General features: G+C 44.1%; 2 protein-coding genes across 4 annotated transcripts in view; one reads left to right on the forward strand and one right to left on the reverse strand.

Annotated features, from left to right (window-relative positions):
* LOC109545655 (transmembrane protein 14C) overlaps positions 1–21937 on the reverse strand; it is a 43357-nt gene that overhangs the window by 11430 nt on the left and 9990 nt on the right. The window contains exons 1-2 of one of the 3 annotated variants that reach the window (XM_048662325.1): positions 18670–18847; positions 14239–14331 (exon numbers count right to left, since the gene is read on the reverse strand). In XM_048662325.1, the coding sequence (XP_048518282.1) occupies positions 14239–14331; positions 18670–18690 (114 nt within the window). In that variant the 5' untranslated portion in view covers positions 18691–18847. Of the gene's footprint in view, positions 1–14238; positions 14666–18669; positions 18848–21937 lie in introns of those variants that run through there. The other 2 variants (XM_048662324.1, XM_048662322.1) reach the window with 2 other exon arrangements.
* The window catches only part of LOC109545627 (putative transcription factor SOX-15), a 38482-nt gene continuing 27123 nt past the window's right edge, over positions 10579–21937 (forward strand). The window contains exons 1-3 of the mRNA XM_019916421.2: positions 10579–10870; positions 20527–20790; positions 20850–21076. Coding sequence (XP_019771980.1) covers positions 10824–10870; positions 20527–20790; positions 20850–21076 — 538 coding nt within the window. The 5' untranslated portion in view covers positions 10579–10823. The remainder of the gene's footprint in view (positions 10871–20526; positions 20791–20849; positions 21077–21937) is intronic.

A 21937-nucleotide genomic window follows, 5' to 3' on the forward strand; every position in this document is an offset into this window, starting at 1 on the left:
TCGGCCCTTTTCGTTCGAGGAATTTCCGCTCCACAAATCGTGCATCTATCCGGGAAAGATGAACAATCGAGTAGGCCGCGCTGGTGTTTTTTGTTCACTTTAGAAGCGCACAGGAAACGGGCACGACCTTTGACCATGAAGAGCCGCCGATCGGAAATTCACGGTTTTAATTATCGGGACGAAGGTCGAACACTCATTTGTTATTCAGGCCTTTCAATGCACGATTTTATGAGGTCACCGATAGCGTCGCACCTTCTTCATTTGCAGCGGATCATCAACATCATCATCATCGTCATCGCCGCTTATTAGTTCGAAGCAATGAAGAAGATTTGATAAAAAGAAGAAATTGGGGATCGAGCGGGATTTATGAGAACCAAACGGCGGTACCGGCGAGATGGAGGTACCCGATCGGTTGCCGCATGCAAATGCCTGCGCGGAAATCAAAGTCGGCCGGGGCGCTTTGTTTATTCGCTTGTTTGTTGCGGCACCGCGACAGCCAGTGGCCTTTGGGAGGCCTTTTTTGTCCACAATGAAAAACTTCACGAACCGAACGTGGATTGGAAAAGCGGAAAACAGTGGCGGCGATTCACTAATTCCACTCAATGGCTATTAGTTTGACAGCTGTCAACTTCCAACTATTTAGACATATAAAAAACGTCGCTATCGAGACGCTGCGCAGATGGCCCCCCAAGTGGCACTGACATTGTTGGCTGATCCTTGACAGTGCTGCGCGTCAATATTCAAATCAGTGTCTGAAACGGCAACATTCCAGCACAGAGACACCAACAAGGTCCAATAGTGTTAGTTCTATTTGATTAAAAGTGTATTTGACGGCCCATTTTAGATTCTACGCCCTTGAGCCACTGCTGACTTATGGGACGCGAGTGATTTAGAGCAGCACCGACCGACTGCGCCTGTCACCATAACCTCTTGCCGTCGTTTTGCGTTCTTCTTCGTCCTTTTGCTAGACCCCCCGCGCCCCTTTTCCAAACCAGCCGAACATACGGGGGTCAGCGCTGTTCAACCATCAAAACTCAGCAGTGAAACCTCTTGACCCTTCAGGTAGGACCGGGTGGAGTGATTTAAGTAGCTGACCAACTGTCAAACGGCGGGACCGCGCAAGCGGATTATTTAATGAGATGTGGGGGCCGCCGAATCGGCCGGACTTAAGTCGCGCAGATCACGAACGCTAGTTAGATGCGTATCGAGTGCCCATCGAAACAATTAAGAACATTCAGGCGACTTGTTTGTTCGCTTGTAATTGGCAGTCGATTTGGGTCGAATTCGTGTGCCATTTGCGATTTAATCAAACGTGATAATCACGGGAAAATGACGCGGTAATGTCAAAGTCAACGTCACCAATCACGTCATATTGACTGATGAATAGTTGCATGTTTCAGTCTTCTGTATGCTTCTGTTTGAATAATCGCAAATGGGCACTTTGGTAGGGAAAACATTGACTTTACCCTGCAGCTTGGTCGCTGATGCCGGTTTGATCAAAAATTCCCTATGATGGGCTAGAGCTATCAGGTCGGCTGATCTTGGAGGGGGTTATTAGGGGCACGCCACCCACCAATAATAAAAAATTAAGCTCCGTCCGGCGGCCGCGCAGCGTTGCCGCCGTTATCTGATCGGCTGGGCCGAATAATTACCCGCGTTCCCCGTGTATTTAAAAGTCCTCGACGGGCACTCCCCCTAGCGGATAATGTTTTCTCTAATAACTATAATCACGTGGGCAAATATATAATCAATTTGCGGCCGGGCCTGCTTAAGACGCCCACGCGACCCCGGCAAGAAAAATCGAGATTTATATTATGTTATTACGGCCGGGGCATGACGATGGGGCCCGTTTTGCTCGTCCTATAATTACGTCTAATATTCGCGAAAAAAACGGGAATTGGTCTTTGAATCGGGGCCCGATCCTATCGGGGATACACGCGCGTACCATCGCATGGTAGAAAAACGAAAAAACCGTCAGGTACTACACCTACAACACCGTTACGGCCTGATTAGAATTGCAGAACAGTTTCCGGACTATCTTCACTGTACCGTCCCATCCGATGGGTTTACGGACGTCGATCTGTTTCACGCTTAATTTAGAATCTGAAACACCCCCGTATCGATCAATCTCAATCTCGATCTTAACCGAAACTTTCACTTCACTTCACTGCGAAAACGGTACATTTGAAGTGAAACAACTCGAGGAAACGCGCACATCCAACTTTCAAAACACCATCCAGCTTCGGCAATCGCAACGTCTTCAAACTGCGAGACGTTTATTTCGGAAAACCGACGCAACCCGCCCGGGGGCGGCTATATCGCTCTCACTCCTACCAAGGGCGACTGGGGGGACATCAGCTGACGCGTCACCCAACGGAGCAGGCCGCCCTCTAACCCCCTCCCGAATTGAAGAGTTTCGGCAAAACTACTCTACCTACTTCAGTATTTGCGGGAAAAAATGCAATATTAAGACTCAACCACTCAACTAGATGGAGAAGCATCAATCTAAGGGGGTGCGAAATTGTTTTCTTAAACTTAAAAATCTCCTTTGCGCCACATTTAAAATGCAAAGTTGCAGTGCCTATCCGAAGCAGTTCCGTCAACCATTCAGGCAGGTACCCCCGATAGGAAAATTAATTAGAAATCATGCGACCGTTCGGGGGTCCATCGATCTCAGTCGCTCCCACCGGGCGCAGCCCCATCAGTCACGCGTCAGGGGGCCAATGACAGACTTGTCCGTCTTATCTGTCAATCGTCAAGCGTCTGTCACCCGAATAATTGAGGCGATTTGTCCGGGCAACGGGCATCGGGACCGCCCGATAATGGTTGAAAACGTTCAACGTCTTAGCGAAAAAAATTAGGCCCGTTTTACACAGACAATATGAAAGCGTCGCATCGGATGGAACGGTGTCACATTTAGCGCTCGTTGTTTGGAAATTTCGGCCACCAATCAGCAAAAGTGGCCGAGGTTAAGAACGATTTTCGGGGGTAAATAGCGTGCCATTGTACCCGTTTGACTTTCGATTGTTTCGACGCACTAAATCGCGGTTATTGGGGCGAAAACGAAAAAGATTTTCCATTCGAATGCAACATTATCCTTTGCCATTCGGCGCGGTTATTCGAAGATTGGAAATGGCAAAAACAACCTTGAGGAATGTTTTATCATTTCATTTCCAATGAATCAATTCTAGTAATTTTCAAGTGCGGCCCTGTGGGTTTTCAGTCATAGGCAGGCAACCAACAAAACATGTTACAATGGTTTTTGCCAGTTTGCCACGTGTCACGCCCAAAGCAACAGGGCCGGCTTCTGGATTTTCTCTTAAAAAAGTCGAGGTAAAAGTCGGGAGATTTTGAGATTCAAAAGCCCTTGTTAAAACTGTCTCGTGAAGAAACCGGCCTTAGCTCTGAATGCGAAGCAAATAAAAATCTGCACGAGAAGGAAAGGAACAGTTTGAGGATAGACAAAGGGGGAGGTCAATAAAGAAGCACCAGGCGGCTTTCGGGTCTCGCTTGGTAATTATTCTTGGCGATGAAATCTCGTGAGAAACGGAAGTGACGCCGCTCCGGTCGAGGGTCTTAACCCGGCCGGACCGCACTGGTGCGGAAACGCTCCAAACACTCGCATCCTTTACACGATACCCGTTTTTTCGCCCAATAATCCGCAGAGCCACAGTGAAGCAGCACATTTTCATCGATATTGAGCGTCATTTGTCAAAAAGGTGTGGCGCGGGGCACACTTTGAACGGGCACGAGCTGGGCACGTCGCGCCACATTCCGCTCCGCATCCTAATGAACCCAAAGGAACCCGGTCTGATTACCAACTAGCCAGGGTGGGGCCAACGTTCAAAAATGCTCGATCAGCCTGAAAAGGCTCCGGCCGATTCATCATCAACATCATTGTTGGCCGCCCGATTTGGCCAACTGATCATCATTTACAACGCTCATTGCCTAAACCACATCGGGTCGAATCCGGGTCACATTAATAATCGAACCAATCATTCGAGTTGTTGATCGGATATCGCAATTCCTCATCAATATATACCTACCTACCTACATACGCATACGATCAAGTGAAGAAGGTGTGACGCTTTGACACTTTTCATACCGTATGTCATGAATGTCACTGTGACAGCTACTTGTCTTGATTGACACCATTAAGATGATCAGATGCATATTTAATTGATGTTAGGAGGGCGATACGACGAAACGCCAAAAAACACACACCAACCAACCGACAATCGTTTATTTAATTAGCAAACCAGACCCGATCGCTATCGTATATCGTTCAACGTCAGAACAATGCTGATATTTCACCGTTGCTTAGGTATGCTAATGGCAAAATCATCTTTTTAGTCGGCGCGCATACATACCAAACCGACAGTAAATCACTCGGAATGTGTCAACGACTTTTGACACAAGCCGTCAAGCTTTGACATGCGTCGTGGACGTTAACCGCCTTCGGTCGCCCAAAATCGAACGGAAAATGTACAGGAAAAGCTGTGTCATCGACATTGAAAGAGTCTGTTTTTCGTTTCGAGTTTATGGCGCTCAAATGCACAGGTTGAAATGAAGAAATCCCAGCTGTGTTCAACAACATCAGCCTTGTAATCCGTGCCAAATTCAATTTACAACATTGTTAGGCGAAAGATTGAAATAATGATACAGTTTATGGTGGCGGCACTTCATTATGTTGCCTGTGCCATATCCGTTGTCTCGGTTCTCAGGCATCTCATTCAGTCGAGTGTCGAAAGTCGGATTTGCAGCTTTTCCTGCCTTCAGTTGAGCAAATCAAGGCATAGAGAGAAAATCTGGAGCAAACATGCTCATATCATCCGCCAAGCTTAGGCGTTTAGCTGCGAATTTCCATTGTGTACCATGGCCAGCAAACGTCAGAACCAAATTTCTGCTGACGACGGCCCAAAACCTCCAAAAATCGCTAGACTATTTGACACCTTTGACAGTTCAATTTCAGCCAATCAAAGCGCAAGAACCAACTGCCACGAATAGCCCTAATAAACGGTTTTCCGAAAAAAAAAAACGCATACATGCATTTCAAAATGTGTGGTGTTCTCGATCAACAACAATGCATGAATATGCATTTTCCGGGTTGAATTTATATACGACGGCATTTGCATAAATGCATCCCATTATAAAAACCGTAATTATTTCCATTTATTCTGATGTTTTATTTATTGGCCGGACCAGTGACGTTCAAACAGATGGGGTGTGCGCAAAACAAAGCCGGGAAATTGCAACGCAGCATCTATTGCGGTGAATATGGCAACGTCCGATTGCGTAGTTTGTCCAAAACTATTGCCGAAAAACTGCTTGTTGACATAACAGTGATTAGAGGAGAAAATGCTAACTTTCGAGCACGGAAACGTCGAGGATGGTCACCCTCGAAGGAAAGTGAAACCGACTGGTGAGCGCTTTGTCACTTTTTATCGACTAATTGCACCCATGTCACTGGACTGATGCGCACCTAAGCGTGCCGATGTGCCAACAATTAACTTTACTAATAAACATGATAAAATGTATATAGAAAATACATATGTGAACAATCTAAGGAAAAAAATCGTAAAAAATCCAGAATTCCTGCAACTTTGATAGGGAATCTCGTAAACGACTGGCTGCCTTGTCAGTATAATGACGTTAGTTGTCACAACTGTCGAGAATTTGTCAAAGTACCGTTTTGTATTGCTGCCGCACTCGCCATCGACGATAACAAGTTCTTGACATTTGCGACAGAAAAATGACGCTAGTTGTCCAGAACTGTCAATAAACCGCATAGAGCTGATCCGTTTGAAAAACCTAATTTCCATTGGAAAAAAACCTAACGCAACCACAAACGGTGAGATAGAAAGGCTTCCGCGACCTAGAAAATTATACGGCAATTAAAAAGAAATCCTCATCATCTAGATCTAATTCTGCGGGGGGGTGGCGGCGCAAGCGGGGGAGCGACCGGCCGGGGTTCAACCTCTCCTTGAACACCATAATTGAGGTAAAATTTCCGCACTTCCATGGGAGCTTTTTTTTAAGTGTGGGATCTTTTGTTCGGATGAACGCAAGGTTACGACCTGACCGTGGACCGTCCGCACCATCCCTATCGACCCCATCAAACCGAGCTATACCATTCAACATCAAACTGTCAAAAGTGACAACATTCTCGACAAACTGTCGGAGGTGTCAAATTGAAAAACGCCCCAAATCGCATATGTCAACGTGATAATTCCAATTAATCAAAGCGCAAAACTTGAAGTTTTCAATGTCTACTATTGACAAAGAACGAATTTTCGCAATTTTCAATCAATGAATTGAAAATACGGCAACCTTGCCAGTTGCCAGTTGCCAAATCTGCAACCGTACAACATGTTCAAATGAATACTCTATTGGATTCCTCTATCCAAAATCCGTTAGTTTCCACGCTGTCATTTCCTGTCAGTTTGCTGTCGAAACAATCAGATCAGTCCAAACTGACTGGAACGTCACATGTCATTGAATAGAAAACTAATGGGCTGCAAGTCGATTGGTGCTGACGGCGAATGACGCTACCTTTAGAAGGCATTTTTCTTCATCACTGTCTACTAACTGTTCACGTAGAGGAAGGAACTCCATTTTAATTCGCAATTAGTTGAAAGTTCACACATATTTAACTGTTTCGGTTTTAATATTATTAAAATGAAAAGAAATCGGTCTTATCGCGTACCACCATCACGGCAGGTACAGTTTCTTCGCGATGGGGAACCATTAGGCAGATATTTCTTCGTCATATTCGTCGAAATTATGCAAACAATTATCATCTTGAGCGGATTTATTTGTCATTTTCAGTATTATCGTTGCGAGTCACGCAAACCGTCCGGAATGGTTCTTGTTGGGTTCCAACCCCGCGACCCCACTTCCGTTGACCCGGAACGTCACTTCCGGTCCGAACCAACTCGCTTGTTGGCGTTCTTCTGTTTGTTCACGCCATCGTAAAGTTATGCTACTTGTTTGATTATGGTGCAGACGATTTTGATTGTTTTCACCGGAACCTCCGTCTAGAAAACGAGCGGGTGCTTGATAAAAACGCTTGGCGGCCATATAGATTATAAAATAAGCCGAAAAAATCAACTTTCTTCGATGATGATGATGGTACCTGATGCGATACGCGAAATGTACCCGAAGCGCATCGGCACGTGGAACCCAAACTAAAGAGCCGTGACCGAGTTAGTGTGACATTTAGAGCGATGCGCGACACATGAAAATCGCCATTTTGTCATCATCATCATCATCATCACGATCATTGCCGTAGAGCGGGTGCGTGATCACTTTCACTACTGGTTCTGCTCAGGAAAAGCCAATTGCGAACTAAATCGGATCAGAAATTGCAACGACAAGAGCGAAAGAAACTTGCCAATTTGTAATTATTTGACCATCGTTTGAACGATTGGTGATTTTTGTGGCCTAAAGGTCGATGAAAAACCGCTAAAATCTCCCGAGTTGCTATTAAACTTTTGAACATTTCCGGATGCACTTTTGCATTCTGGAACGCATCCCACATCGGAAGTCTCATTCGCACTCATGGGAGTCTATGAAAGGCACGCAATGGCTGGTGCGTTGCTACGTTCCAACCTGCCACCGTCAGCGCTTAAAATATTTAAGCTTCATGCAAGACAAATTTCGAAAAATATTTTTAGGCGCATTTTAAACTAAGTACGTTGAATCGATTACAACTCTATTTCGCTTTCCAACTTCACTTCTGTTAAAGCTATGAAATGATTGAATATTTTCGGATTATTAGGTCGTCGTCGATAGCAATTTGGTGCTGACGTTTTCCTAGCTCGCATGGCTACCATCTTCAGATGGTGATCAAGTGTTCTTCAGCTCGAAACCATTTTCGGGCAAACACAGTTTAAATCAATGAGAAAGTCGCCCAGACGAGAGCAAAAGAAACCGTGCGAGCATTGTCGCTGATCTGGTGCAAGTTAATTAAATTTTCCCCATGAAAATTGCTAATTAATAACGGTTTTGACGGGCAAACTAGTTGAATGAAACAGAATTAATGTTCCATTAAAATGAGACTGAAACGCGCGCAAAATGTCGCTAAAATTGCCCATAAACCAGCAAAATTTCTGTAAAACATAATATATCTGAACACCGCGTGGTATTTCAGTCATTTTCAATAATCCAAATCCAGTGTAGAAAGTTATTGAAGCAGCATATGAGGGGTAAATGTGTCAACGCTGATTCAATAATTCAAATAAAGTCATCCAGAGGATCAAGAAGCATAGCAATTAAATCAAAACGAATAATAGAACGCGGTTAAAGAAAAGGCCTCGTTGCCACGTTGTACCTTTTTTCCTAACGCCAATTCGGATTGGTGCTACAGGGTGTCCAAGAAAAGTTAGACTTAAACCCGATTGAACTACGGAACTGATGTTATTTCAGTGAACTTTCCCACATTTGTTCTTGCTAATCTGGAACGGGCGGGACCCAAAACGTTCTAATTAAACGACGCAAATAATTGAGACACGAAGGGCCAATTACGTGCCGAAATTGCTGGTATTTGATTCGTCATCAGCATCAACGGCTCCATTGTGCGGGTTTTTGCTTAATTGTCACAGTGGAGCGCCCGAAACGGCACCACTCTCAGCACGGGCGATGAAAAGCAAAACAGCGGCAAATCCGAGAAAAAAGCAAAAAAGCAAAAGGTGCTCGCGCGCCCAAAACAAAACAGTCGTTTTTGGCGCACGTCTCCGATAATCGTATCGGATTTCTTTTGTTTCGGATTTTATCACGGGCTACTAGACGTGCTACCGTCGGGGGCTCAGGTGTCGTTCGGGGCCCCCTCAGGTAGTTGCTGGCCGGGTGCGCGCTTGTTTGCATTTAAATTACTGCCCATTACCCGGGAACCCGGGGGGGTTCTGCGCATAATTTCGGCCCGTTTTGACAGTAAACGATTTGGTTATTTATGGCATCGAACCCATCAACACCGCATTTCCTTCAGTAGCCACCACTTTTCCCGAACACAAAGAAAAACTGGTACCACTTCAGGTGGCGTCATCGACTCTAAGGTGAAAGCGAAATGCAAATAATGGAACCAAGGAGGGTCAGATAAGGATCGCACAAGGAAACCGAAAAGCGGAACAGGATGAGTCGGCCAGAAGAAATGAGGTACCGGAGCCCGTAAGCGGCACCTCCGGTACTTACGAATCCACGAAAAATTGGGTCGATCATAAAATTCATAAATGTAAACAAGTACGCAACAATGGCGTGGCGGACACACAGAATGTGTGAATTCGAAAACAATTGAATGATATAACTGGTGGCCGACATATTTTTTTCTTCTGCTCGCTGCCTGCGATTTTCCCAGGCGGTTCTTCAGCAATTCGCAATCAGTGGCGGTTCAGCACTTTTGATCAACCCTTGTACTCCAAAGCCACGCCATTGCCTTCAAATGTTGGCATCTCATTGGATCAACTGCAGAGTAGCCATGGCAACAGCCGCGCCTTCCACACCACTGTCTAATATACGAGGGCTGACTTAAAAATTATCCTGCCTGGACAACAAATTCAAATTTTCAAATGAAAACGCACTGGAGACCGTAGAAGGGCTTAAAACTGTCTGTGTTTTTGGGACAAAAACATTTTCTGAAAGAGGATGAATTTGGCCCTAAATGGTGAACCTAAACCGTTAGAACGCGTTGAAGCCTGGAAGTGCCAACACACCTACAAATGTCTTTTGTTTCTGGCTGGCCTTGCAAAAGAAAAACTGTGGTTTAGAGGATGAAATTTTCCGGAAAATACTGTAAAAATCTTGGGAACCAATTCAATAATTTTGAGTACTAAGAGCAGGAATTGCCAAAAGGTCACATTGGTATGACTCTGGTAAACTCGTCTTATTTTGTGCGTAAATGCACTGTTTGTGGGCGGATTGGCAAAATAAAAACGGTCGTTTAAAGAGGCTAAAATTGGCCGTAAAATGGTACCGAAACCTTCACAACTAGTTCAAACATGCGGGTACTGGTAGAAGTATTCGAAAAGCCAACTCATGGCTCTAGCTTAAAGCCTTCGTATTTTGTTCATCAATAAGCGGTGTTTGGCTGCATTCGCAAAAGAAAAACTGTGGGCTAAAGGGGATGAATTTTGCAATAAAATGGTCCCCTGACATTTACAACTACTTCAATCATTGGGGTACCAAGCGTGGAAATTGCCAAAGACCCAACAAACGACGGCCGGCTTGAAGTTTGTCTCAAAATGGTAGCAAAACATTGACAATTGATACCACGTTGTCGGTACCGAAGACAAAAACTCCCAAGCCTTGCCGCACACAAAGAACAGTCTAGTTTAATTAGAAAATCGGGCCGCCTCAAATTGAGTAGGTACGATCGAAAAGAGCAACTTCCCCAGAAAGGAAAAATCTCCAAGTCCACGTGTAGGTCCGGCCGATCGTCTCGGTACCATCCGCTCCAACTCCAACAAGTAAATTAAAAAGTACTTCTCATAAATTAACCTGTCCCCCGGGCCCCGAAAAAATCCCCAAGTGGCGGTACTGAGCGGCGCGCGCACCTCTACAGGTAGCCCCAGGTAAATCGAGGTGGTACCCAACGAGACCGCGATAGTAGTAGTACCTGAAACGTCGATTTGTACGTACCGTCGTCGTAGCCGATTCTACGATCAGTATACGCGAGCGACGCTCGTTTCCCGTCGGATACTGGATAATTTTTCGGGTACCATTGCGCGAAGTGGACCGGGTTCCGAGGTACCGTGGTGCGGAATCCGTTCGTACAGTGATGTGGTAACGGTTGGACAGTGATTTTTTCTCCCCCGTTCAACACGCTCCAAATGATGGCCTCAGATGAAGACTGCACTGGCGGTTATCCGAATTACTCGTAAGTGCCCGTCAATTCCCCATCTGCGTGTGTACTTTTCACCGTCACCCCGTATTGTGGGGTGTCCATGGAAACAGTGGTATCAAAACCAATGCGATTGGCATTTCGCCGAAGCCACGCCGCCCTGCACCTTACAGGGTCCGTGCAAATAATTTCCGGTACCGAATTCGCCTGATCTTACAGTCTGTGGGAGTTTGGGGCGAAAACACGCCGAATTCCGGCACCATATTGCCAAACACACGCAGGCAACTTTTCAGTAGGCGACTTTGCGTCCGTAAAACGGAAACTGTAAACGCGACAAAGTCAAGATTAGACTGTTTGCTTTTCGGATGTTATTGCTTTCATCTATCTTATCAAATCACTTTCAGAGTGCCTGTTTTATCGAAAACTTTGTCCCTGGTCTAAGGCTGATAAGTCGTCTTGATCAAACACAACCAGCGCGTCATAGAGAAAATTAATTAATCAACTAATTGAAAAAATCTTCACAAATTTAGCACGAAACAACCGCGCAAGGATGCCAGCAAATAAGCCTTTTTAAGCCTTCAAAAGAGAACGGTAGGTAGGTAGGTACTCAAGGCTGCTGAAAATCTCGCTTCTTCTATTATTGAAGAATTACACTCTGTAAGGTTTCTGTAGCTTGATCCTAATCCTTCTCCTTCAAATCACTGGAAGATTGGACAAATTCCTTAAAACTATTCCTGTAATCTTCGCACAGTTTCGAAAAAGTAAAATGCCCTTAAGCTCTCAAACTGAGGCATTTTGAGCGATTATTATACAGTCGAATCAGCTCTTTCGCCGGCAATGGCTCTAAAGATTCGAGACCAAGCTGTACTCAAAGGTCAATGAAAAGGGCCCTTACGGCTTCAAATTGCTGGGGAATCTGGAAACTACGTATAAGCAGACATTAGCCCAACAAGCCACACGTAGAAAAGGCCTTGAATTCGATCGTCAGCGAAATTCCTTCTTCTTGCTCTGCTTGAGGCAAATTCCTTCAAAGATTCGCTTCGAATCACAGGGTTCCTTGAAAAGCGCCATTATTTTAAAATAGAGTTTCAGTAAGTAGTAACAGTAACTCGATTTTTGCATCTGTTTATCTCGGATTTTTGGGCAATTACGGCAACCGTGCCCATTCAGCAGTTTTCTTCCGTTGACATGGGGTGCATTTGAATAGTCCCCGTATGTGCAAAAACCCGCGTTGCCTAGGAAACCAACATCAATATCCGCTCACTACGACAGACAATTGTACCCTACCGGGGATGCGCAAAAATTTCCCCAACCGTTGTTTGGACACAGGTCCATGTAACTGGTGAAAGTTCTGGCAACAGTGCAATTGGCCAAAGCTGGGGGCTGACCGAAAAATCCCAAGTAGTACGAAAAACGGCCCCGGTTTTTTTCCAGGTTGGAACCGCGGGAATGTCGGTTCCGAGAAGAAGCAGCAACGCCGTGCCAAGAATGGCAACGTCGGAATGCGATTCCTAATTTATACGCGAAACATTTCGAAGATTGAAATCGGGCCGGGCTCGCTTTTTTTGCGCGACCCGTACAGTACCCGGGGTACTGCCGAATATTTGCCATATCGTATCAGCGGTAAAATTAAAACAGTAAAAATCCACTGGCCCTTGTATATCGGGATGCTGGTCTGGTTGCCATAACAACCCCAAAACCCTAGATGCTACGGGGGTTGGTTTGGAAGTTTTCGTGAGCGGGCGTGAACGGGGGTAAAACGGCCTGCAATCTGGCCGGATCTGATCCCAGCAGATCGATGAACGGATTCCAAGTCGAATCACGTCCGCACCTCGGAGACTGCGTTCGCTTTTTGCGCTGCCACAAATGGCCTGAACAGCCCGTTTAAATTCGCGCCCGCCACTCCACTCATAATTAAGACATTTGCTGCACTGCCGAGGTTTAAATCAGGCTACAACTATGCTAATGGTCGCCAATTACCGCTTTTTCCCAGCCCCGTGAAGACGCTGCAGAAGAAGAAACGATGCAACCGAGGAATTTCGTGAAAATGGATGAGTTTCTTCGTCAACATCGGCTCAAGATTGGTCGGTTCAGGCAACAAAAACAGTTTTCCGCTCTGGATGTAGATGGCGACCGGCCCTTAAACTCCACCTGGACCCTTCGAAGGCATACACCAATGCCTCGCTCAGATATACAGAGAGCCGTCAAAGAAAAAAAGCGATAAATCGTATGATCGATGTGACGGGACGAGTCAAGTCTCATCTGGCCTTACCTGATTGCAACTGGTTTTTTTTGCGCCGCATCGCAATGACAGATTCCGTACCGAGTACCAGCCGTACTTGTATGGCTAATAACTATATTTGCTAATTCGTCTTCGCCTCGTCACCACAACTGACAGACAATGACATCTGTAACTTGATCGCGTTCGGTGAAAAAGTTGACTTATCCAACTACCACACGGTACCATTCGTCTAGGCCTAGTGTTGACAGATGACAACTGAGCCAATCACTCATACAACAACAACAACAACGACAACAGCATTGATAATACGATATTTTTTTCCTTTAGAAGTCCAACATTCGCTCAATTCTGCATCGCTGAACAATATTTTCAATATGGGAGGTTTAGCTGGGAGATTTATTTCAATTCACAATTTTCAAACAAAAACACATTTGAAATACAATAGTTATTAACATTATTTCTATCTCTGCAACCAACAAAGCTGCCGAGCCACGGCTTAGACGTTGTCTTTAGCACAGTTTGTCTGCATTTAGCAATTTTTGGTGTACGAAATATTCTAGTAACTCGCTCTGTTTTGTATAAACACAACCCGAATCATAACCAACAATAATCGCACTACCATTTAACTTTGAATCAATAGCACGTTCACTAACCAACTAACTGGGGCGCGTCGCGCTTGCTTCAAATATCCGTTTGGCAACACTCGAATCGTCTGGTTCAATTATGCAACATTCTTATGACTTCAAATAGGAACTGCTTCCTTGAATTTTCAAGCCCAGTACTTTCCGAGATATACCCGATAGCCACCGTCGAAGAAACACCCGGTTTCAGATTTATTTCTGCGGATTTTTCTCTGTCAACGACTGACGTTGATGATACACAAAAATGACAGCTGACATATGGTACTTGACAGTTGAGCTTAGCTTAGTAGACGATAAGTTGCGTTTGCACTGTGACCTGACAATTGTCAACTTTAATGTGTTGCCAATGTTTAACGCAAATAAATATGAATCCCCTCAATTAAAAAATCTAATTATACTCGAGGCGCACTACTCAATTCTCAAACGCCGCAAAAAACATATTTAAACACTGGCACAAGGCAAATGTTCGTTTGCCACTGAGAGATCCAGCATTGAATAGAATAAATACATGCAGAACTCACCATCTTGAAAGGCTCCGTTTGACGTTGACCTTCCATTGAATGGCACATGTCGATTGTATAGTGCCATTTTTCTATAAATTGGTCCAGTGCCATCTGCAAGAATGAAACAGAAGTAGGCAAATAGTCGCAATGTCCCGAAAATCGAAAAACGTCAATTGGCCCCGCCCCCTTTAATGATGAACGTTGCCAGCTCATCAGATGTATCCAACTAAACAAAAACACACCCCTTAGTGTGACAATTAGCTGCCAAATTTTGACAGATCAGTGTATGTGAATTAAGGCAAATGCCAACTAGATTGGTTGCATCCGTTAAAGGTGATGCATCAGACAGAATGCAGAGTCATTTGCATGATAAATGTGCATTTATCGAAATTCTCCAACAGTGAATCGTCGGAAAGCGGACGATAGCATTATCGTTGCACAATGCGAACATTTTTTTCGGCGAGAAAATTCGATAAAACCCCCCGTATCTGGGTATTGAACGCCAATAAAGCTTCCAATTCGATTAATGGATTGCACCTAACTTGCTCATGGTGATAATGACATTGTTGCCACTGTCCACCTAATGACGTTTTCCATTTCGACAATTGACCGACGAGTAATTCCGAAAATCAATAAATTAATAAAGTGATTAGGTGTTTGTTTACAAGCTCGACTACCTTGTGTACACACCACATGCCACAGTGAGCCATTGCGAATATCTTATCAATTTTATTGATAATATTTATCGTAAAACTATTGCTTCGGTCAATATTGGCGCTTAATACTATTAAGTTAATATTTTGGTTTGGGATTTCGGGGAGCGGTTAATCTCGAGAGAATTGATGAACAGCGGCAACACTGCTACCACCATCTAGCCATGGGGGTTGCCAGGGGAAAAATGCGAAAATTCCCCGATCGTGACGCGATAAATCGTTGCGAAATGGACAGGTGTGGAAGGCTGATCGTCCTCCTGTCGGGACGCGCACGGTTTGTTGCTTAATTAAAATATTCAAAACATATAAATCTGCTGGTAATTAGTTGCAGCGGCGTTGCAACAAAGGGCGAAGTTTGCAAAAAAATAGTTTGTTTTTATGTGCTCACCCTGTATGAACTAGCTGAATTTAAAATTCGCGAGTTCAAAAGACCAGATGCCTTCTGGTGGCTAACATTATAACTACAAGTTAAGTAGTAATTTGACACTTGTTTTGTTGACATTGGTGTTTACATCTCATTGTTATTTGCTTTGTTTGTTTGCTCTAGCCAACTTTTGCAAGCTTTTGAAGGAAGAGATCCAGATGGAAAGTATTGTTTCATGTTATAAACGTCATCAACTCCAATAAATAAACAAGTCTGACAAGTCTCAACTGTCACTCGACAACGAGTAATTTGACGTTTTGCAGCGCCACCATCGGCAGTTGAAGTCGCGAGTTCCTACTAGCGCTGTCATTTTGACACAGAAACATACAGGGTGGCACCGCAAAAAATGTTGATTTCACCGTTGCCAAATCCTTTCATCTTTTCCATCGGTTTATTCAAATCAAACCCTTCTAATCCGAAATGATTGTTCGGAATCTCAGCGCCATTATCCCCAAGCATTTATTTACGAAATAACGTTTAAAATCGCTCGAATTGAATCCGATAAATCATGTAAATTATCACAATGATAGCGAGTTAATCGTCCGATTTACGTCACGGCAAGGAATATCAATTTTTCCATTGACAATTTTGGGTAAACAAACAGTCGAAGGCAATGGAATGATCAAGAAGTCTGTCGGACTATTCGGTCAAAATTTTGAGGAAAAAACTGGGGATTTTTCGTCGATTAGCCAGCGGCGCAACCGGCTAGAAAAAGGATATAATACACCGTACATACCTACTATATACAGCAATTGATCTTATCTCGATTAATTTATGCGAAAAGTGAAGGTTAAAACTAGAAATTAGCTTAACCGAACTGATCGTTACCACGCTCCGGCACGATATTATTAAAAATAAGTCGGTTTGCAATGTTGCATTGGTTGCAATTACGGCTGTATCATCCAGACAGTGCCGAAGACAAACAACATCCGTTTACTGTGCGTGTAATACCAGCACTCTATCGTCGCCTAATCAGCCAAAAAAGCCAAGACCGACGGCAACACTGCATCAGTGTCAGCTCTTCAACAACAATATAACTCTACACCGCGTGCCTTGTAGACTATTATTTAATTACCGCATAAATAAATACTACAAATCAATAATTTCGATTGAGTTATTGGTCGATGATTCACTGGTGGGACCAGGGAGTTTTAGTGCTGTTGTTGTTCCCTTAAAAAGCGTTAGTTTTACAGCTCTTGGCACCGCTGCAACGGGACACCCTCGGGGGATGATCGCGCAAGTTCGGGCCGTATCGGCTTTCAAAGGCGCCAATTTTGAATTTTCCACATTTTGTCAGCTTTGGATCAAAATTGAATTTATGGGTTCATTTGGGTCTGCTTCGAACTTAAAGTGGTACCGTACCAAGACAATGGTCGACGTTATCTGGTCGGTCTGTCCAAGTTGCCTATGTCAATGCGAAAAAAAATAGCCGCCTGCACAGTCAAAGCAATATTAATCAATTATTAGTCGACATTGGTACGAGTACCATTTCCTCCAACCTCGGGTGCCGATCGAGAAGAAAGGTTCAGCTGAGACCTTACGCCGGCAAGATACGTTTGAATGCTTGTGGTCTAGAATTTGGAGCAAGAGGAGGTTGGAAGTTTCCAGAGGATTAAAAGGAGAAATGAGGTTTTTAGGGGAGAGAAATTGAATCACTCCATATTTTTGAGAGTGTTTCATTTTGGAGAGTTTTTTCGAATTTGTGCTCGATGGGATTGACCCAGTCGCAAAACTAGAGCAAATTCGGACTCGAGATTTCCTGAGAATTTAAAATATTTTAATCACGCCAGATTTTCCGACTTATTTTCCGAATTGGTGTATAATTTTACTTAAAAGTGCATAGTAGCCAAAATAGAGCAAATCGAGCCTCGATACTTCCTGGCGATTTAATGGACAAATTGTTTAAAATAATGTTTCTATTGTGATTTATTTTCGATTTTGGACATTGGATTTCATTAAAAAAAATCATAGCACCCAAAATAGAGCAAATAGAGGCTTCGAATTTAAGAAAAAAATAGAATAAAACCGAACAAACTGGGAATTTTTAAATTATTCTCAAAGTAGTGGGTTGGCTAGGTTAGTCATTAAAAATGTATGTAAAGAAGAAACTAAGCAATAAACCTCCTAAATTAAGAGTATTCTAAGCCGAGTTTCTTGTCAATTGTACGTACTTTCTTGACTGTGTTTCAATTCCTTGGCATGTATTTGGAGTCTCCAAATACATGCCAAGGCGTAAAGTAGCAACAACGCTACACATTAAAACTGATGATCGTGGAAAACACCGAAACGTTTTTTTAAATTGATAAATGAACAATAAATGACTGAAGAACCCAGGATTTGATTTTAATTTTCTTGTCAATGCGAACCACTTTAGAATCACTTTGTCTGCAAAAAAAGACCCTTCTTGACTACCAAGATTCGGATCGTTGGTGAATCGACCAGGATTGTTTGCGCGGTCACATACCCAAATTGACGTGTGGACTACCTTCAAATGTCACTTCAATTGACCTTTTTCCTATCGGGCAATTAATCGCAGTGAGTTTCACATGCGAAAGATTAGGAGGAGGTGCGCCTAAACCTCAACCAAAAGGTGGGTTACATCATTCGGTTTTTATCGGCATTTCGGAACCGGCGACAACGATTTTTCATCTATCCGAAGTGGGTACCCGTGCGGCCGTCATATCGAGCTGAATGGTTCTCGACATAATTAATCAAAATCAAGTTTCGAGAAAGGCACCAAACGAATATACCAAAAAAAAAACGGGTCCCGGTTAACAAATTTCACCCATGTTGTGACATACCGACTAAATACGCGCGTTGATCGCACCATAGGCGCCGTCGCTCATCCAATTGACATTGACTGTCTACAATAAACACATGAAAATCCCTAGGTAGATACTTATATTGACAACCCTGTGTATGCCATATTTCGCTGTCTCTATCTAACTCACACATACTGATAGTCTTGACACTTCAGCTGCAGACTACGGTGACAATGTTGCGCAATTAGTTATGAAACTGGAGAAATGCGCGATATTTTGAAGAAATCGATTTTTAATGCGACGCCAATGGGCCGAGACAAATTATTCATAGCTGGATGGTCCTCTTTGGGATCGCCCGTTCAGGATTAAATTAAGTTTGTGCAAGTCATACCCTACCTAAATGAAATTATACCGGGCAAAGTCAGTTTTTTTTCTTTGCTGTCTCGCTCTCACTCGCTCAGTCTTTCACTGGCGCAGGCCATAAAATGCGTCTTAATGCGACTTAACCGCAACCACACCTACATTTGACAAACATCCACCAACGGTTTACCTCAACTGTCACGAGTGACATGCGATCATTTTTTTGACATTGATCTCGTTCCGAGTCCGTCCAACGCACCTACAGGGTGGTCCCAATGGTGTATGAATCTTTGCAATTCCCAAGAAAACTGATAATTAACGGCAATACAATTCCAAGAGCGAACATTCCATTCAACTAGTTTCACCTGTCAAAGTGCAAGCACTGATAAGGCGCACAGGTGCATACTAGTTGGGAAATCGACAAAGCGATAAGCTATCGATGTAATGACGTCACCCGGAGAGCTGGTCAATAAATAAAATGCTTGAATTATTTTTTTATAAATCGCTGCAGTTCTTTACCGTTGACACTGACAGTTAAACGGACGGAAAAGAAAGTCGCCCTTGTCCCAATTGGATTTAAAATGTCACAAGAATTTTCTAAAGTGTTGACTGTTGGCCAATTTCCAGCCGTTATTGCGCTATTGTTTTTCCAGTAAACGTCGAATAAACATGGCACTTTTGATACGAAACCTCGAATGACTATTGCTTGACGATAAGATAAGGCAACTTGATTTCAGTAGAGTTGAGCAATGGCACTACAACAGGCGTCAGTGGATTCGATTTGGATTCTGTAAACCAAAATTCAATTTCAAATTCCCTAAGCAACAGGGGTGTTAATTAAAGTAGCAGATAGTGATTTTTTCACTGCAAAACTCCCCGACGCCATCAATCAATCCGACGTCAAGCCGATCGTTAACTAGTCACTGCGCGCCTAATTAAGACATTCATGCGGCACGCAATCCTATTGAAATTTTCGATAAAAACCTAAATATTATTGATTATTCCCATTAATTATTATTAGCAACGCTGCGAAGTGTGAGATGTTTGTTGGGCGGCGATTGCAACCTCAATTGCAGTTCGGCTGGCATTGAAATCAGTGTGAATGAGACAGAGGAGAGTACGATTGAAACCGGTGGTTGCATCAAAGCACACTCTTGCAAGAGTCGTAATAATAAAAATCGGATTTTTCGGGCAGTTTGCAACATTGCTTTATGTATGCTGGCACCTTTTCCAATTGGTCCTTCACACCAGCCGAGTTGTTTCTAATTTTCACAAGTTGGAAAGAACTGAAAGTTTCAAAATTTAAACCGATTCTGAAGGCGTCATTTTACTACTGCTTGAATTGCCGAACTCTTCCCCAATCTAACTCACTTTGAAATCCCCTTCTGGTCCTGCACAGAAAGTTCTTAATTGTCGAAAACCCTTGCGCAATTTCACTTTTATAACCGGCGATTTAGCGCTTGTAGGCCTGCCAGTTTGGCCGCATCTTACATGGCGCTGTCAAATAAAAGGCCTACTACACTAGCAATCACGGGCTAAGCCGGAAATTTATGAGAAGAGCGTCTGTTTCAAACCGACTCAATGAAAGAAACTTCACCTTAAACTGTCCGAACGCCTCATTTAAGTTCAATGGTTTTTGGGTTTTGGTAAAAATTTAAAACTTTTCAACTGAAAATTCGTTCATATGAAAACAGTGAGTATAAAAAAATACTGCAAAATTTCCGGAGTAGAATCCAAACTTGTTTCAGCAGTATTCAATTGAGAAAACTTTAGACTGTCTGTTTCACTTCAGTCAAGTCATTTTGGAATTTTTACCGATGTTCAAACATTAGGTTCTACCAGATAATCTTCGTTTTTCTAAATTGCTGCGAAATTGCCCCATCGTATTAGATAGAGAGTTTCATCTTCATAATATTCATCATCACATTCAAGTTTTGAGGCGCACAATTGAAAAACTAACCACACGAGCGCGATAGCGCTGACATATTTGATTCCACGGTTGCCAATGTGCTGTAAAATTAATAGCATTTATCAAATCAATTTTCAGATTGATAGATGAACATGCGTGCACTCCGTCCCCATCAGCGCAGTCCTCCCACTACAACAGCTGCCTGTCGCCCTCGAACTCGCCCTCCCCCTTGTTGCAGTCCTACCAACTGAGTCGCTATTCCCAGGACTACCCCAGTGGGGACCCGCAGGAAATGATCCCCGCCAGCCAGGTGCTTCCCCAAGCGCTCCCCAAAGCGGGAGAAATGTGGACAGCTGGCAACGCCATGGACGCCTACGGGGACTATCGGGCATATGACAACCGGTAAGGGTTGGCTGCTGTTATGTGACGTTCAATGACAGGTGTCTTTTTTCACGTTTCAGATACGAGTATGCGCGTCAGCAGACCTACGCAGACGCGATGCCCGTGTATGGCTCGAGGGGCGGGTTCCCGCACAAACTTGGGGGGCCCAATCAGAGCCAAAAAGCCAGCAAAGAGGCGCGAATCCGGAGGCCCATGAATGCGTTTATGGTGTGGGCAAAGGTGGAACGCAAGAAGCTGGCGGATGAAAATCCCGACTTGCATAACGCGGATCTCAGCAAAATGCTAGGTTAGTGCCCCATTTAGCTTCAATTCCGCGACTTATTAAAGTTCTGCTGCCTCCGATCGGTGGATTCCAGTCAATGGCGATTTGCATTTTGCATCTTGCGATTTTGTGTCCTCTGCCGATGGGTCCCGAATTCCGGGAACCGCGGCGCACAATCAATCAGTCGGAGATTTACGGTTCGGTCGCGTTTCGAAATTTATGTAAACGAACGCGCCGGGTCGCATTTGCTCCAAAGGCCTCCGTCCGCTCCTGATTTATGCCTTTTCGATCGGGAGCCCATTTTTTGCCCGAATGCGCGAATAATTGATTAATTCGCTGCCCGACTGGGGGCCTTTATCTCAAGGCCATCGGGTGCCGGTGTCGTTGCGAACGAAAAATTTTCGGTGCCCGTTCGCTGCCTAGAAGTATGCAGTAAATCGGCCCAACCAAACCGAACCGAACCGTCCTAGCTGCGGCGGAATTGTCTTCAAATGGTACCCAATACATGGCGACGGTACTACTTCGGCAGCAAAGATCGCAAGATACGGCCCTACGCGCTCGTAAACTGATCGAAAAGACACACAACTTGACCGTCGAGTACCGATGCTCGTCGGTACCACCGCCGACCGAGCCGCCCAGTGCATTCGCGTACAGAGTGGCATCTGATTTTTTCCGACGATAATCCATACAAAACACAACAGGAAGCCACCGATTTCGTTCAAAATAGTTGAAATCAGCTTATTTTAACTTTTTTTTGAGTTTCGTCCAACGCTTGAACCACGCGTGACTGCGTCCCTCACTTGAGAAGCGGCTAATTGTAGCCCCCTTGGAATACAACGTTGCCAGTATATAATGTTATGTCAGGTATCGTGTCAAGTGTCAAAT

The sequence above is a fragment of the Dendroctonus ponderosae genome, unplaced genomic scaffold (genome assembly GCF_020466585.1).
Source record: "Dendroctonus ponderosae isolate FM_Combo_2020 unplaced genomic scaffold, Dpon_F_20191213v2 Dpon_F_20191213_10, whole genome shotgun sequence".
Lineage (NCBI taxonomy): Eukaryota > Metazoa > Arthropoda > Insecta > Coleoptera > Curculionidae > Dendroctonus > Dendroctonus ponderosae.